The 12,500-nt window shown below is 40.1% G+C and overlaps 2 protein-coding genes across 7 annotated transcripts in view; both read right to left on the reverse strand.

Moving 5' to 3' along the window:
• LOC119573313 overlaps window positions 1-3,850 on the reverse strand; it is a 17,061-nt gene extending 13,211 nt beyond the window's left edge. The window contains exons 1-5 of one of the 2 annotated variants that reach the window (XM_037920479.1): window positions 3,724-3,850; window positions 3,188-3,317; window positions 2,503-2,847; window positions 1,961-2,203; window positions 76-381 (exon numbers count right to left, since the gene is read on the reverse strand). In XM_037920479.1, the coding sequence (XP_037776407.1) occupies window positions 76-381; window positions 1,961-2,203; window positions 2,503-2,847; window positions 3,188-3,266 (973 nt within the window). In that variant the 5' untranslated portion in view covers window positions 3,267-3,317; window positions 3,724-3,850. Of the gene's footprint in view, window positions 1-75; window positions 382-1,960; window positions 2,204-2,502; window positions 2,848-3,187; window positions 3,318-3,673 lie in introns of both variants that reach the window. The other variant, XM_037920478.1, reaches the window with a different exon arrangement.
• Window positions 3,851-8,186: 4,336 nt separating this feature from the next.
• LOC119573314 overlaps window positions 8,187-12,500 on the reverse strand; it is a 42,408-nt gene continuing 38,094 nt past the window's right edge. For all 5 annotated transcript variants that reach the window (XM_037920481.1, XM_037920480.1, XM_037920483.1 and 2 more), the window contains 6 exons: window positions 12,472-12,500; window positions 11,911-12,020; window positions 11,398-11,488; window positions 10,520-10,583; window positions 8,650-8,730; window positions 8,187-8,367 (listed from right to left, as the gene is read on the reverse strand). The exon at window positions 12,472-12,500 is cut by the window's right edge and continues 125 nt beyond it. In XM_037920481.1, coding sequence (XP_037776409.1) covers window positions 8,350-8,367; window positions 8,650-8,730; window positions 10,520-10,583; window positions 11,398-11,488; window positions 11,911-12,020; window positions 12,472-12,500 — 393 coding nt within the window. In that variant the 3' untranslated portion in view covers window positions 8,187-8,349. The remainder of the gene's footprint in view (window positions 8,368-8,649; window positions 8,731-10,519; window positions 10,584-11,397; window positions 11,489-11,910; window positions 12,021-12,471) is intronic.

The raw sequence follows: 12,500 nt of genomic DNA on the forward strand, positions 1-12,500 counted from the left end.
ATGAAGGGGGGGCGGGGAAAGGGAGGGGGGAATGGACAAACAATCGGTCTCCCTAGGAAACCGAGAACCACTTACACCAGTGCCTGAGTTTAAAGGACTGAGGGAACGACGACCCGTTCTGAGACGTGAACACGACGATCACCACCTCAATCCCGTCAGGTTTCTCGGTCTGTCTGAGGTTCTGGGAGCACTGTACTTGCCCTGGTTCTACGGCGTCCCGGGGATCGCACTGGGAGTCCAAGGGGGAGAAGACGGTGGAGGGGTCGTTAGGGTCGTAGGCGACGACCTCGATGCTCGTCACGACCTCCTCTTGATAGGTGACTAAGGTCAGTAATATTGTATGGTCTTCGATGAACTCGACCGTCAGAGCCATGGTTAATTCTGAAAAGAAATGAATACAGATAATCGTGTATATTTTGGCGGAAACTTTTCCGTTGGCGGGATAATATAAGGTTACCGTTATGCATTGATTTTTTTTTTCTGAATGAAATTGAGTTGAAGGATAATCTACTATTGTCTTCCTGGACATGCGGCGAAAGGTATATTTGGCGAAATCTTACATATGACACTATTGGTTTATTGGAATAAAGTTACATGTATTCCCTTCGAAACTTTATCCCGATAATTTATCAGTGTAAATGAGTTGCCTCACATTAGTCACTAATATTTTATCGAGGAGAACAGAGGAAGAATGATTATTCTTAATTAAGTATCATGCTGTGACCACGGCGGCTCAAACATGAACCTACCGTTAAAGAAAACCTAGGAAGGTTGGACGTTATATATATATATATATATATATATATATATATATATATATATATATATATATATATACCACTCTATCTACACACACACACACACACACACACACACACACACACACACACACACACACACACACACACACACACACACACATGAATAGATAGATAAATTTACATTTTAAAGTTTCATAATACTTTGTATGTCTCACATGTATGAGACAAAACCCAACAATTAAAATACATTATACCCATTGCATACAATATAGTATTAAAATTATGTCATGGTCCAGTAACAAGAGATAGGCATAGTTACATGCGAGGTGGCGTCAGCGTAACACGTTTAGAAGCTACGAATATCTGCTGTTTTTCCCTCTTAGAGATATTAGTCCTCAATGAACCCTAAAGATACGTTTAATGTATATATTATATATATATATATATATATATATATATATATATATATATATAAAGACAAACATCAAATAGGACATAAACTTGGAAAAAGACAAAAAGACACATAAGGATAAACGTGAAGATAAAACACACAGAAAAGATGGTCATGGAAGAGACAAAGAAAACAGACATAAACAAAGATAACATAAAAATACAAAAATACAGAAAGAAAACACAAAACAAAAAGTAAACTATAGACGAGAAAAAAAATCAAGGTAACGCAAAACACACAAAAACACGAAGAAAGGATACACAGTTAAAAAAAAAAGAAGAAAAAAAAACAATAAACACATACACAGCAAAAACACGCAGCAAAAAACACACACAAAAAATAACAGCAAAATAACAAATAACAGCAAAAAACACACACCACAAAAAACACTTACACAGCAAAAAACACTTACACAGCAAAAAACACTTACACAGCAAAAAACACACAGCAAAATACACACAGCAAAAAACACACAGCAAAATACACACACAGCAAGAAACACATACACAGCAAAAACACATACACAGCAAAAAGCATACACAGCAAATACACTGGAAAAAAAAACAGCATAATGCACACCGCAAAAAATGCACAGCAAAAATCACACCGCAAAAAACACAGCGAAAACACACATCGGAAAAAAAACACATAAAAAAGCGCACAGCAAAAAACACAGCAAACTATAAACGAAGGAAAGTCCCAGAAAGTACATATAAGGAGGGACTGCAAAGACCAAGACATAGCTCACCGTGGAAAGGGATCATCGTGTCGTCACACACCATCACGGGCACGTCGGTGACCAAATCCGTGATGGTGAGGCACCGGGAAACGACCTCTGGTAGTCTCTCATTCAGGATGTAGCAAGGACTCGTGTTCTGCTTGCATACGTGGTCTCCGATTTCTACTACGGGTAGGGTGCCAGGGTCCACGCGCAGGAAGGAGGCGGCGGGATCGTAGGCTGTTCCCACCCAAGCCAGGTACGATTTCATTTCTGGTCGCCGGGAGAAAAGGAATTAAACTGTTGAACTATACATGCGAGCGCGCGCGCGAGCGCGCGCGCACACACACACACACACACACACACACACACACACACACACACACACACACACACACACACACACACACACACACACACTCACACACACACATGCACACACACACATGCATATATACACATATATGCATACACACCCGTTCCTCCCCTATTCCTTTGCTTGTCTATCTACCTCATCCTTTTAAGATATTGTATCAATAAACATGTCAAAGTCAAAGTCTCCCTTTCCTTACCCGGAATTTTAATCTGGGACGACCCAAACGCCAGCGTCGTGCCAACCTCGTCTCTCGCAGTGATGAAGACCGCGTTGGCCTCGGTTATCAGCTCCGTCGGGAACACAAACTTCTTCTGCTCGCTGCCGACGTTCTCCTCGACGTCTAAGGCGCTCGTGAATTGTTCCCCGCCGCGCATGAACGTTAAATGCCACCTCTTGACGCCGGCGAAGTGCTCATGGTCCTCCAGCACGATCATGACGTCGTGGTCGCGGTGTGGGGAGTCGCCGGAGTGGTCGATTTCAGCATTTTGGCGAGACACCTTCCTCACTTCGGTTACGTAGACTGCAGGAATGCCTGCCCGTTCTGATGGATTGAGATTTTTATCTCTTTTCAGAATAAGAGGTTAATTCCGTTTTTTTTTTTTTCTATTATTATTATTCTTGTTATGTTGTTGAATTCGTGTTCGATTAGAGGTTAGAGGTGTTCTGGTATTCTTAAAGTGCTCGGGAGATTTTATCGGATTTCTTATAAGTTCATCAACAAATCTTCTAGAGATATTAGTGAGTTCTGTTAGTCATAAACTATTCTTCTAGAAAATGTATCTAATCCCTGTTCCGTCACTGATTAAGTGTTCTTCCAGAGATTTTTCCACAACCTTTACATAAGTTAATTCTGAACTCTAAACAAACCTCGCAACACCGACCTTCCTGCGAGAGTAGAGTGAAGTCCGACTCGGCGCAAATCAGACTCAGGCTGATCAGTAATAGCCACGTCCCCCTCATCGCTAACTATGGCGAGCGTCAGTCTGGGCCTCTTCGTTGCGATTCGATGTCCTGCGAATTTGCTCAATTAGTTTTTTAATGAATTAAGTGTTAGGCAAATGCTAAGAAATGTGTGGGATATTTGCATGACTTATTATGGATTGCAAAGGATATGATGTATGTACTTTACATGTGTGTATGCATGTATGAATGTGTATATGTGTGTGTGTATGTATACCCGCTCTGATATTTGCTTTATTGGATTTTCCTTCGTAATTCATTCTAAAACTACTAACACTATTTCCCTTACTATGATTGCAAGAGCTTACATGTTACCCAAAACCATCCTGTACAAATCATTGCAACGAATAGCATAATCGACTATAAAAGATATTCAGCAGATGATTGAGAACACCTCTCGACCTTACCTGTACCCACACCCTTCAACGCAAAGACACAAGCGAACACTATTATGCACCTTTAAGTACAGTATAGAGGGTGTGAACGTCGAGAGTTCAGAAAACAGACTGGGATGACGAACAGGGATTTCCTTATCAGTACTTGTTCGACGGATGTGATAACGCTCGCATTCCCTTCCCGCAGCCAGTGGTTGGCGGGAGGCTTCATCACGAGGGCCCTTCTCGATTCTTCTGAGAATTTTCCTTATTAGTTCAAGGAGAAGTTGTCTTGAGGTTGGCAGGGGCTTTTGCAATATATAGAAAGATAGATTGATTGATAGGTAGGTAGGTAAATAGATAGATCGATAGGTAAATAGACAGATCGATAGATGTAGACGAGATAGGCAGGCAGACAGAGATTGATAGATAAATAGATAAACGATATATTGATAAATAAATAGATATAGATACAGGTATGCGCGCGCACGTGTATGTGTGTGTGTGTGTGTGTGTGTGTGTGTGTGTGTGTGTATGTGTATGTGTATGTGTATGTGTATGTGTATGTGTATGTGTATGTGTGTGTGTGTGTGTGTGTGTGTGTGTGTGTGTGTGTGTGTGTGTGTGTGTGTGTGTGTGATATCCATGCGAGTGCGATTGCCTCTGCATGAAAGCATCGTTGGCCGATACCATTCTTAGACCCTGTATAAAATTTTCTTTTTTCTCTCTCTGTATAATAAATTCGTTCCTCCGTTAATTACTTTTCAAACCATCGCCATTAGTGTTGTCATTACCATTATTATTATTTGATTTGTCTTCATTGTCATCATTATCATTGTTTTATTTTATCATCAGTATCTTTGCCATATAATCAATGAATCATACTTAACATATCACAATAACATCATCATAACAATTACAGTAATATCATTATAATGATTACAATAATAACATAATGCTTACTGATATATAATATTACCATCGTTATTGTTTGCTCACAATCATAAATAAGCCTTTTCCACAGCGTCTTATTTTTCTGCAGTTTCTTGCATACCAAACTTCCGATGCCCAATTTCAGGTAATTTCAAGTTCAGGCTCCGTCTATCTCTATCGTCTATCTCTATCGTCTATCTCTATCGTCTATCTCTATCGTCTATCTCCGTCTATCCGTTAAAGTTGTCCGTTAAAGTTCGCTTGCGGAACGAATTGAATAGTTAATAAATGCCAAATCCTTTTTTCGTATTTTATTTTTTAGCACTGAATTTGGCTGTTGAAGGTGTATTTGAAATTTATTGTATAATGAGACGCGTGTGGAAATGGTATAAGATTATACAAAAAGGTATAGGATGTATTTATAGACTCAAAAGGCATTAATTCACAAAACAATTGGCAACGTTGATAAATGGGTGATAAATAATCGTTTATATGACTTACATTTACCTGTAAACTCGCACAATACCGTACATTATTATAATTAATAAGAAAAAAAATGCGAAAATAATAAACATACTTTTTTTGGGGGGTGTATTTATCAAAATATAGACAGATGATTAAAGAGTATTTTATAGTTCGAATATGTCTAGATTTTGATAGGCAACAAGTGATCCTTCGAATAAAGCTTCACAATGACTAAAATCACCATATTTTTTTTCGTTTTTTATTTCCATATAAATGATAAGGATATTTAATAATGATGATAATAATTATGATAATTGTGATAATCTTTATCATTTTTATTACTGTTATTATTATCATTAATAGTTTGTAAAAACTTGTGGTGCTACATAAAGGCCTATGTAGGTAATCTCTACAGCCTTTCGTATTATTTCATTTTTCTTCTGACAATTATCTAAGACAAATATTTCCAGAAGTAATGCAACTTGTCCGTCACGCTAATCCGGAAATGCAACCACCGGCCTTATCAACCGATTGTCGTAAATTCGTAAGCTGATGTTTTACGATATAGCGTTTCACAATCATTGCACCATAAGTGGAAGCTAATGTGTAAGATTAACGTTTATTTTTATTATTTTTTTTTTTATTACGTATGAAGAATTTCCTTCCCTACCCCCTTTTTTCTCCCGTACGTACGTGTGTGTGTGTGTGTGTGTGTGTGTGTGTGTGTGTGTGTGTGTGTGTGTGTGTGTGTATATGTATATATATATATATATATATATATATATATATATATATATACATATATATATATATATGTATGTATGTACGCATGTATATTGATGGGAATAATATCATTGTATAAATTTAACTTGCATTAATGCAGAATGAATTAAATTCACCGGCATATAGAACACAACAGTTATCGCTTCTACTCGGGGTAGCTATCTTATCGCGCAGACCAACGAGGGCGTTGATAATTTTTGGGCTTCGGAATGTAGAGATTCAGGAAACGGCGAGAGGCTCGGGAATGAGCTAAGGCAGTCTATGTAATGGACGTATTCGGTTTTGACCTCCCTTCTCTCTCTCTCTCTCTCTCGCTCTCTCGCTCTCTCTCTCTCTCTCTCTCTCTCTCTCTCTCTCTCTCTCTCTCTCTCTCTCTCTCTCTCTCTCTCTCTCTCTCTCTCTCTCTCTCTCTCTCTCCACACACACACACACACACACACACACACACACACACACACACACACACACACACACACACACACACACACACACACACACACACACATACATATATATATATACGCGCGCGCAAATACATACACACAGATAAGCATTTTGGAAAGGTATCCCAGATGAAGTAAACCAATAATAAAGCAACAAATATATATATATATATATATATATATATATATATATATATATATATATATATATGTTTTGAGGGAAATCTCTATTACTCATTACATTAAAAATTATAGTGTCATGTGTTTATCATTAATTTCACGTATGGCAGAAACAGCAGCAGAAAGAATTCATTGTTGACTAATTTTACTGAAATGTTTTGTTGCTGTTTATTTCTTCATTGCAAAGTATCCCAGTAAGTGATAACGTGCATGCAATTTCAGGAAAGACCTAACTGGCAACTCACCCTCCGAATTGCTCCGATCAAGTAAGTCTCTTGTTTTTACTCTAATCTACTCGTAATGTTTATATTTGCATGTATTTGGTTTGCAAAAGGAAAGAAAAAATAAATTACGTTACACCACACTATTTTCTTATTAATCTGTTTGTTTGTTTATTCTTTATCTGGATAGATTTGGCGATTCAGAGTACGCCAGAGCCCGGGTAAGTTGCCAGATTTTCAATTTCTGAATTTGGACGGAATGTGTGATATCCTTTGTCATGTCAACAACTAAATTGCAAAGGTTCTGATATAAGCATTATTTATTGATGTACAGTATATGGTGAATACTTAGGGATAATTTTGTACTTAAAGATCGATTTGCTTGAGATATACAAAAATGCACACACACACACACACACACACACACACACACACACACACACACACACACACACACACACACACACACACACACACACACACACACACACACACACACACACACACACACACACACACACACACACACACACACACACACACACACACGTTTACAACATATATTTGCCAGATATATACAAATATACGCAATAAGCAGACACCCTCACAAACATCCATCTATTTTCACGTAAGCTTACAAGAATCCTTCCTGTGACAAGTCCACTGAAACCGTAAAGGGTAGAGTTTATCTTAAAAAACACCTGTAGAAATTCAACTCCGTACTAAAAGACGAATGATAGATATGTAAATCTATTTGACCTTTGAGGAAAACAAAAAAAATCATCCAACTCCACAGCATCGCATCCACATCAACGCGAGCGAGTCAAACACTCCATTCAGCTGATAATAACGACGCAGCTTATCTTATCTATTGGCGTTGCTCTGTGAGATGTGACTGCTTCATTGTTCTGCCAGCGGTTCCCTTTTACTCTTGATTGAGCGATATCTGTGCAGCCTATCTCTCGAATAATTTTAAATTCTGCGTGTACTTCATGTTGATTGCTTAGGTGGGGGGGGGGGGTCTTTGGCGTCGAGTGAGTCACCTTTCTCGACATTCTCTCTCTCTTTCTCTCTCCTCTCCCCCCCCCACCCCCACCGTTCCCTGTCCTCCGTCTCTCTCTCTCTCTCTCTCTCTCTCTCTCTCTCTCTCTCTCTCTCTCTCTCTCGCCCCCTGCCCTTCCTTCTCTCTCTCTCTCTCTCGCTCCCTCCCCTTCCTTCCCCAACCCCCCCCTCTCTCTTTCTTTCTCTCTCTCTCTCTCTCCACACACACACACACACACACACACACACACACACACACACACACACACACACACACACACACACACACACACACACACACACACACACACACACACACACACACACACACACACAAATGCATACACTCTGTATGTATTTATATCATAATCATCTAAGCGTCTTAGTTTTTATATGTCTACACAGGCCTGATTCTGTACTCGTGTGTATTGTCAACATTACTGTACATCAAGGAAGATTAAGGTTAGATGAAACAAGATATCAATCGACTCTTTATTGCTTACAAACAAACGAAACATCTCCAGGTATCACAGATTTTGTCATTCGCTTCCAGTTACGAAGTATTATCTTCAGGCCAGAGAACGCACATTATGAAAATCGAAAATTAACTAGAAATTAACAGATTAACTCGGGCTGCCAGGTGTCACTGTTGTTTATTTCCCTGTTGAAAGTTAAATATTTGTTAATACAGAGACTTAACCAACGACAATGCAGTTAAGCGTGTAAATATAGAGAACAAATATAAGTACAAACATAATAAAACAGGTAAAATCTGAGATGTATATAAAAATAACATATTATTATCATTGTAGAGACTAGATTTCCTCTTCTTTACATCAACAAAACATATAAATCATACGCATTCGATTAATCGACTAATTGGAAGAATACACGCCATAGAAAACTCATATAAATGCACTACAGCGTCAAAGACAGTTCATACCTCGAGAGACAAGGCTGACAGCGAAATGATTTGGTGATCAGAGGAATGTAGGCCTATGCTTTGCTGGCTGCTCACTGAGGGCTGTGGAATGAGAGAGACAGGGTGAATTTAGTGTTTGGGAAAGTGAGAGAGAGAAAGAGAGGGGGGGGGGGGGAGAAAAAGAGGGAGAGGGAGAGAGGGGTAGAGAAATAGAGGGAGAGGGTGAGTGAGGGTGGAGGAAGGGAGGGAGTGAGGGATGGGGAAAATAAGAAAACATGTAAAAACACAATTCATTAAAACACTCTCTCTCTCAGTCGTGGTGTATCTCTCGTAGAAGTAGGACGTGTTTGTAGTGCTGTCCTCAGTCGTGAAAGATCTCCCAAATCCTGTGCATACCCGCCCCCCGGACAGGGGGCGGGTGAGGTGCCTCTGGCCCTCCAGCAATTTGTCACCTCCTCCCAGGCATCAACATGGCTAGTATCGGACCCCCCTTTACGACGCAGAAATGAAGGATAAAGGTTTTACCTCGCAAGGATATTTTGCAAGTAGATCCCATAAGAGGGAAAGAAGTGGAGTGTGGACATGTGTGACAATGAGGATAGATGCGAGCGGGAGGAGAAGAGGAAGAACGAAGAGGGAACTGAAGGAGGGAATCAGCATGTTGCCGGTGTGAATGGCAGGAGACGATTGCTATTCCCACAGGACTGCGCCATTCCTGGTGATTTCGAGTCATTGCTGAAAGAAGGGAGAAGGAGGCCGTGTCTCAAGGTACGTGCAGGCGAAGCGGAGCAGACCCTGCCGACTCAGGGATACAAGGGGAGAGTGATAATTGTTCCAAAAGCTGGAGAAAAACCCACTAAAATGATAATTATCCGATAGCCGACCATACTGAACCCAGACTTTCTATTGGACGATGACAGATTTTGTGAGTGAAGAGACACGCATCCATGTAGAGAATGGATGCAATAGGAAAAAAAACTGGCACAAGTTATGTACTGAGAAACCGAGGAACTGAAACTCCCCCCACCCCGCAGAGACACACAAATGATATATAAAAATGTTAGTGGTCCTGCAAAGGAACAAAGTGTGGATTGCGAGATAAAAATTCAGGGAAAAGGAAAGGAGGAACATCCTCTGCAACTTTCAGGTCACTGCTGTTGAAGTGCAAAGATCAGGAGAAAGAAAACCTCTTGAAAAATGGGAAATTGTCCAAGACGAATGGACAACCATTCGAGAAATGATTGGACGCGATACACGACCGATGAAGCCTCTCTTGAAACACGTGATATAGAGTAACCCAGGAAAGTGTCACCCAGATGTACAGCGAGGGCGGTCAGATTTAACCAGTTGTTTATATATAGTTTCGCACCTCTTGACATGAGTAATTGCGTTTGGCCCGGCTCAGGACCTGGTTCAGGAAAGCGTGAACAACAGAGTATTGTTGACAGTGTAAGCGTGTTTTAACCATAGGCATATGTTCATTGCCCTAGGATCGAACCAATGGATATATACACCTAAGTCGTATATGTGAAATGTATATCCCACAGAAACTCGGAATTCTCTCTTTCTCTTTCTCTCTGGCGTGCACATCAACATGATCTGTGTAAGCCATTAGTTCAAGATCATGACTAAAAATTAAGTCTAAATTAAGCGTCCGCCACGTGGGTTCTGTGTCTGAAGGTGGTAGCCTAAGATGACGATTATAACTGACCCCATTTGACCCTTCGAGAACACCTCCATCCCCCTCCCTCCCCCCTCCAGATATTCGTACCCTGTTACTGATTTCGCGTGCGCTCGTCATCACTGAAGAGTCAAGCCGCTAACCACCATTCCTGTCCAAGCAGCCATTGCCTTGAGGTGGTTACGGCCTGTTACACTTTCTCTCACTTACCGCTCTGGCAACTTCCTCCAGACGGCAAGTGTCATTCATCTGCTTTCTCTTCGTTTTCTTCATTCTGTCAAAGGAAGAGGTTTATGTCTTAATCTAGTTTTCCGTTGTATACGATAAAAAAAAAAAAATCTTACTAAAATTTGACATCTTTTAGTCTCATTATGAAATCCAAGTCAGTCGTTATAATTACAAATCTCTAAACAAATTTCCGTTCATTAACAATTTATTTTATTTTATTGTTCATTTATTTATTCATTTATTTAATAAGTTCACAGTCGGGTAAGTAGTTGATACTTCCAAGTTTGTTTTTTTCACTCCAGGGATGAGCACAATACACATGTACGTAAAAAATAAGTATATGTCTTATTGATATATTCATGTTAATAAAACTGTCATTGCTTATCTGCTCGCCATTAACTAAGAAATTATCCGCTATGACTTACTAAATAAACTCTCCACTTAAACGAACTACTAAATAAACCATCTACTTATTCGACCTACTAAATAATGTCTACTTATATTACATACTTAATAAACTACTTACTTATACTTCATAAACTACCTACTTACATAACCTACCTACTCGTCCTTCATAAACTACCTACTTGTCCAACCTACTTCATAAAAAAAACCCGGTTGTCCAAACTACTTACACAACCTTGTACTTGTCCAACCTACTCCATTATCTACCTACTTACATAACTTGCCTCCTCGTCCAACCTACCTACTTCATAACCTACTCATTAACTAACATAGCCTAGCCTCCTCGTCCCACCAACTTCAAACCCTACCCACTTACATAACTTAACTTTCCTCCTCGTCCAACGCACTGACATAACCTACCTCCTTCCTACACGCACTCACAGACTGGTACTCACATTACAACAGAAGCCGCGAGGACAAGACCCGCGAGAAGGACCCCGACCGCGACCGAGGTGGCGAGAACTGGCACGTTAGTCGAGGGCGTGTCTGCGGGATGATTTGGTATAGGTTAATTCGGTGCTTCAGGCAGGGTAGTTGGGTCCATGGTGTTGTGTGTGTGTAAGGATGGATGGATGGTGGTGGGGGGGTGGAGTGGCATGGTTATTGTTGTGTATGTTTGTCTGTTTCTCTCTTTTCTCTTCTTTTTTTTCTCTTTCTTTCCTTCTTTCTTTCTTTCTTTCTTTCTTTCTTTCTTTCTTTCTCTCTCTCTTTTTTTCTCTCTTTTCTCTCTCTCTTTTCTCTCTCTCTCTTTTCTCTCTCTCTCTTTTCTCTCTCTCTTTTTTCTCTCTCTCTCTTTTTTCTCTCTCTCTTTTCTCTCTCTTCTCTCTCCCTCTCTTTCTCTTTCCCTCTCTCTCTCTCTTTCCCCTTCCCATTCCCTCCGCCTGCTTACAAACACCGCTCTGATGTACCTGCAACTGACATCACAGTGATATTCTGGCCGCTTCCACAATGGTGCTTGTCTGCGCAGGGTTGAACGAGAAGTACGTTGCCAGCCATGTTATCTTCGCGTAGTGTCAACCTGGTGAACAAACGCGCGTGAGTAAATTGCATTATATATTACATGAGTTTGTCTGAACTTATTTACAACTGTGAAGATTTTTTTTTTTTTTTTTTTTTTTTTTTAATGGTAGTCCTTGATATTAACGTTTTGCTGCCACGTTCAGTGTGTGTGTGTGTGTGTGTGTGTGTGTGTGTGTGTGTGTGTGTGTGTGTGTGTGTGTGTGTGTGTGTGTGTGTGTATGTATGTATGTATAAAGAAAAACAAACGATTAAAAAAAGGCATAACGAAATCCAAGGACTACCAAAAAAACTTAAAAAAACAACAAACGACACCAACCTGACGCATAAATCCTCAACAATCAAACAGCCTTTTCCCATAACCACTCACGGGGCATGCAGTCCTGTACCTCCCACGCGCAACAAATGATAAATAATAGACACAACAAAACACAAACTTCGCCAGCACTCACGTTTCCCGACTAATCATCTCCGTGAGTCT

This window comes from Penaeus monodon, chromosome 5 (genome assembly GCF_015228065.2).
Source record: "Penaeus monodon isolate SGIC_2016 chromosome 5, NSTDA_Pmon_1, whole genome shotgun sequence".
Lineage (NCBI taxonomy): Eukaryota > Metazoa > Arthropoda > Malacostraca > Decapoda > Penaeidae > Penaeus > Penaeus monodon.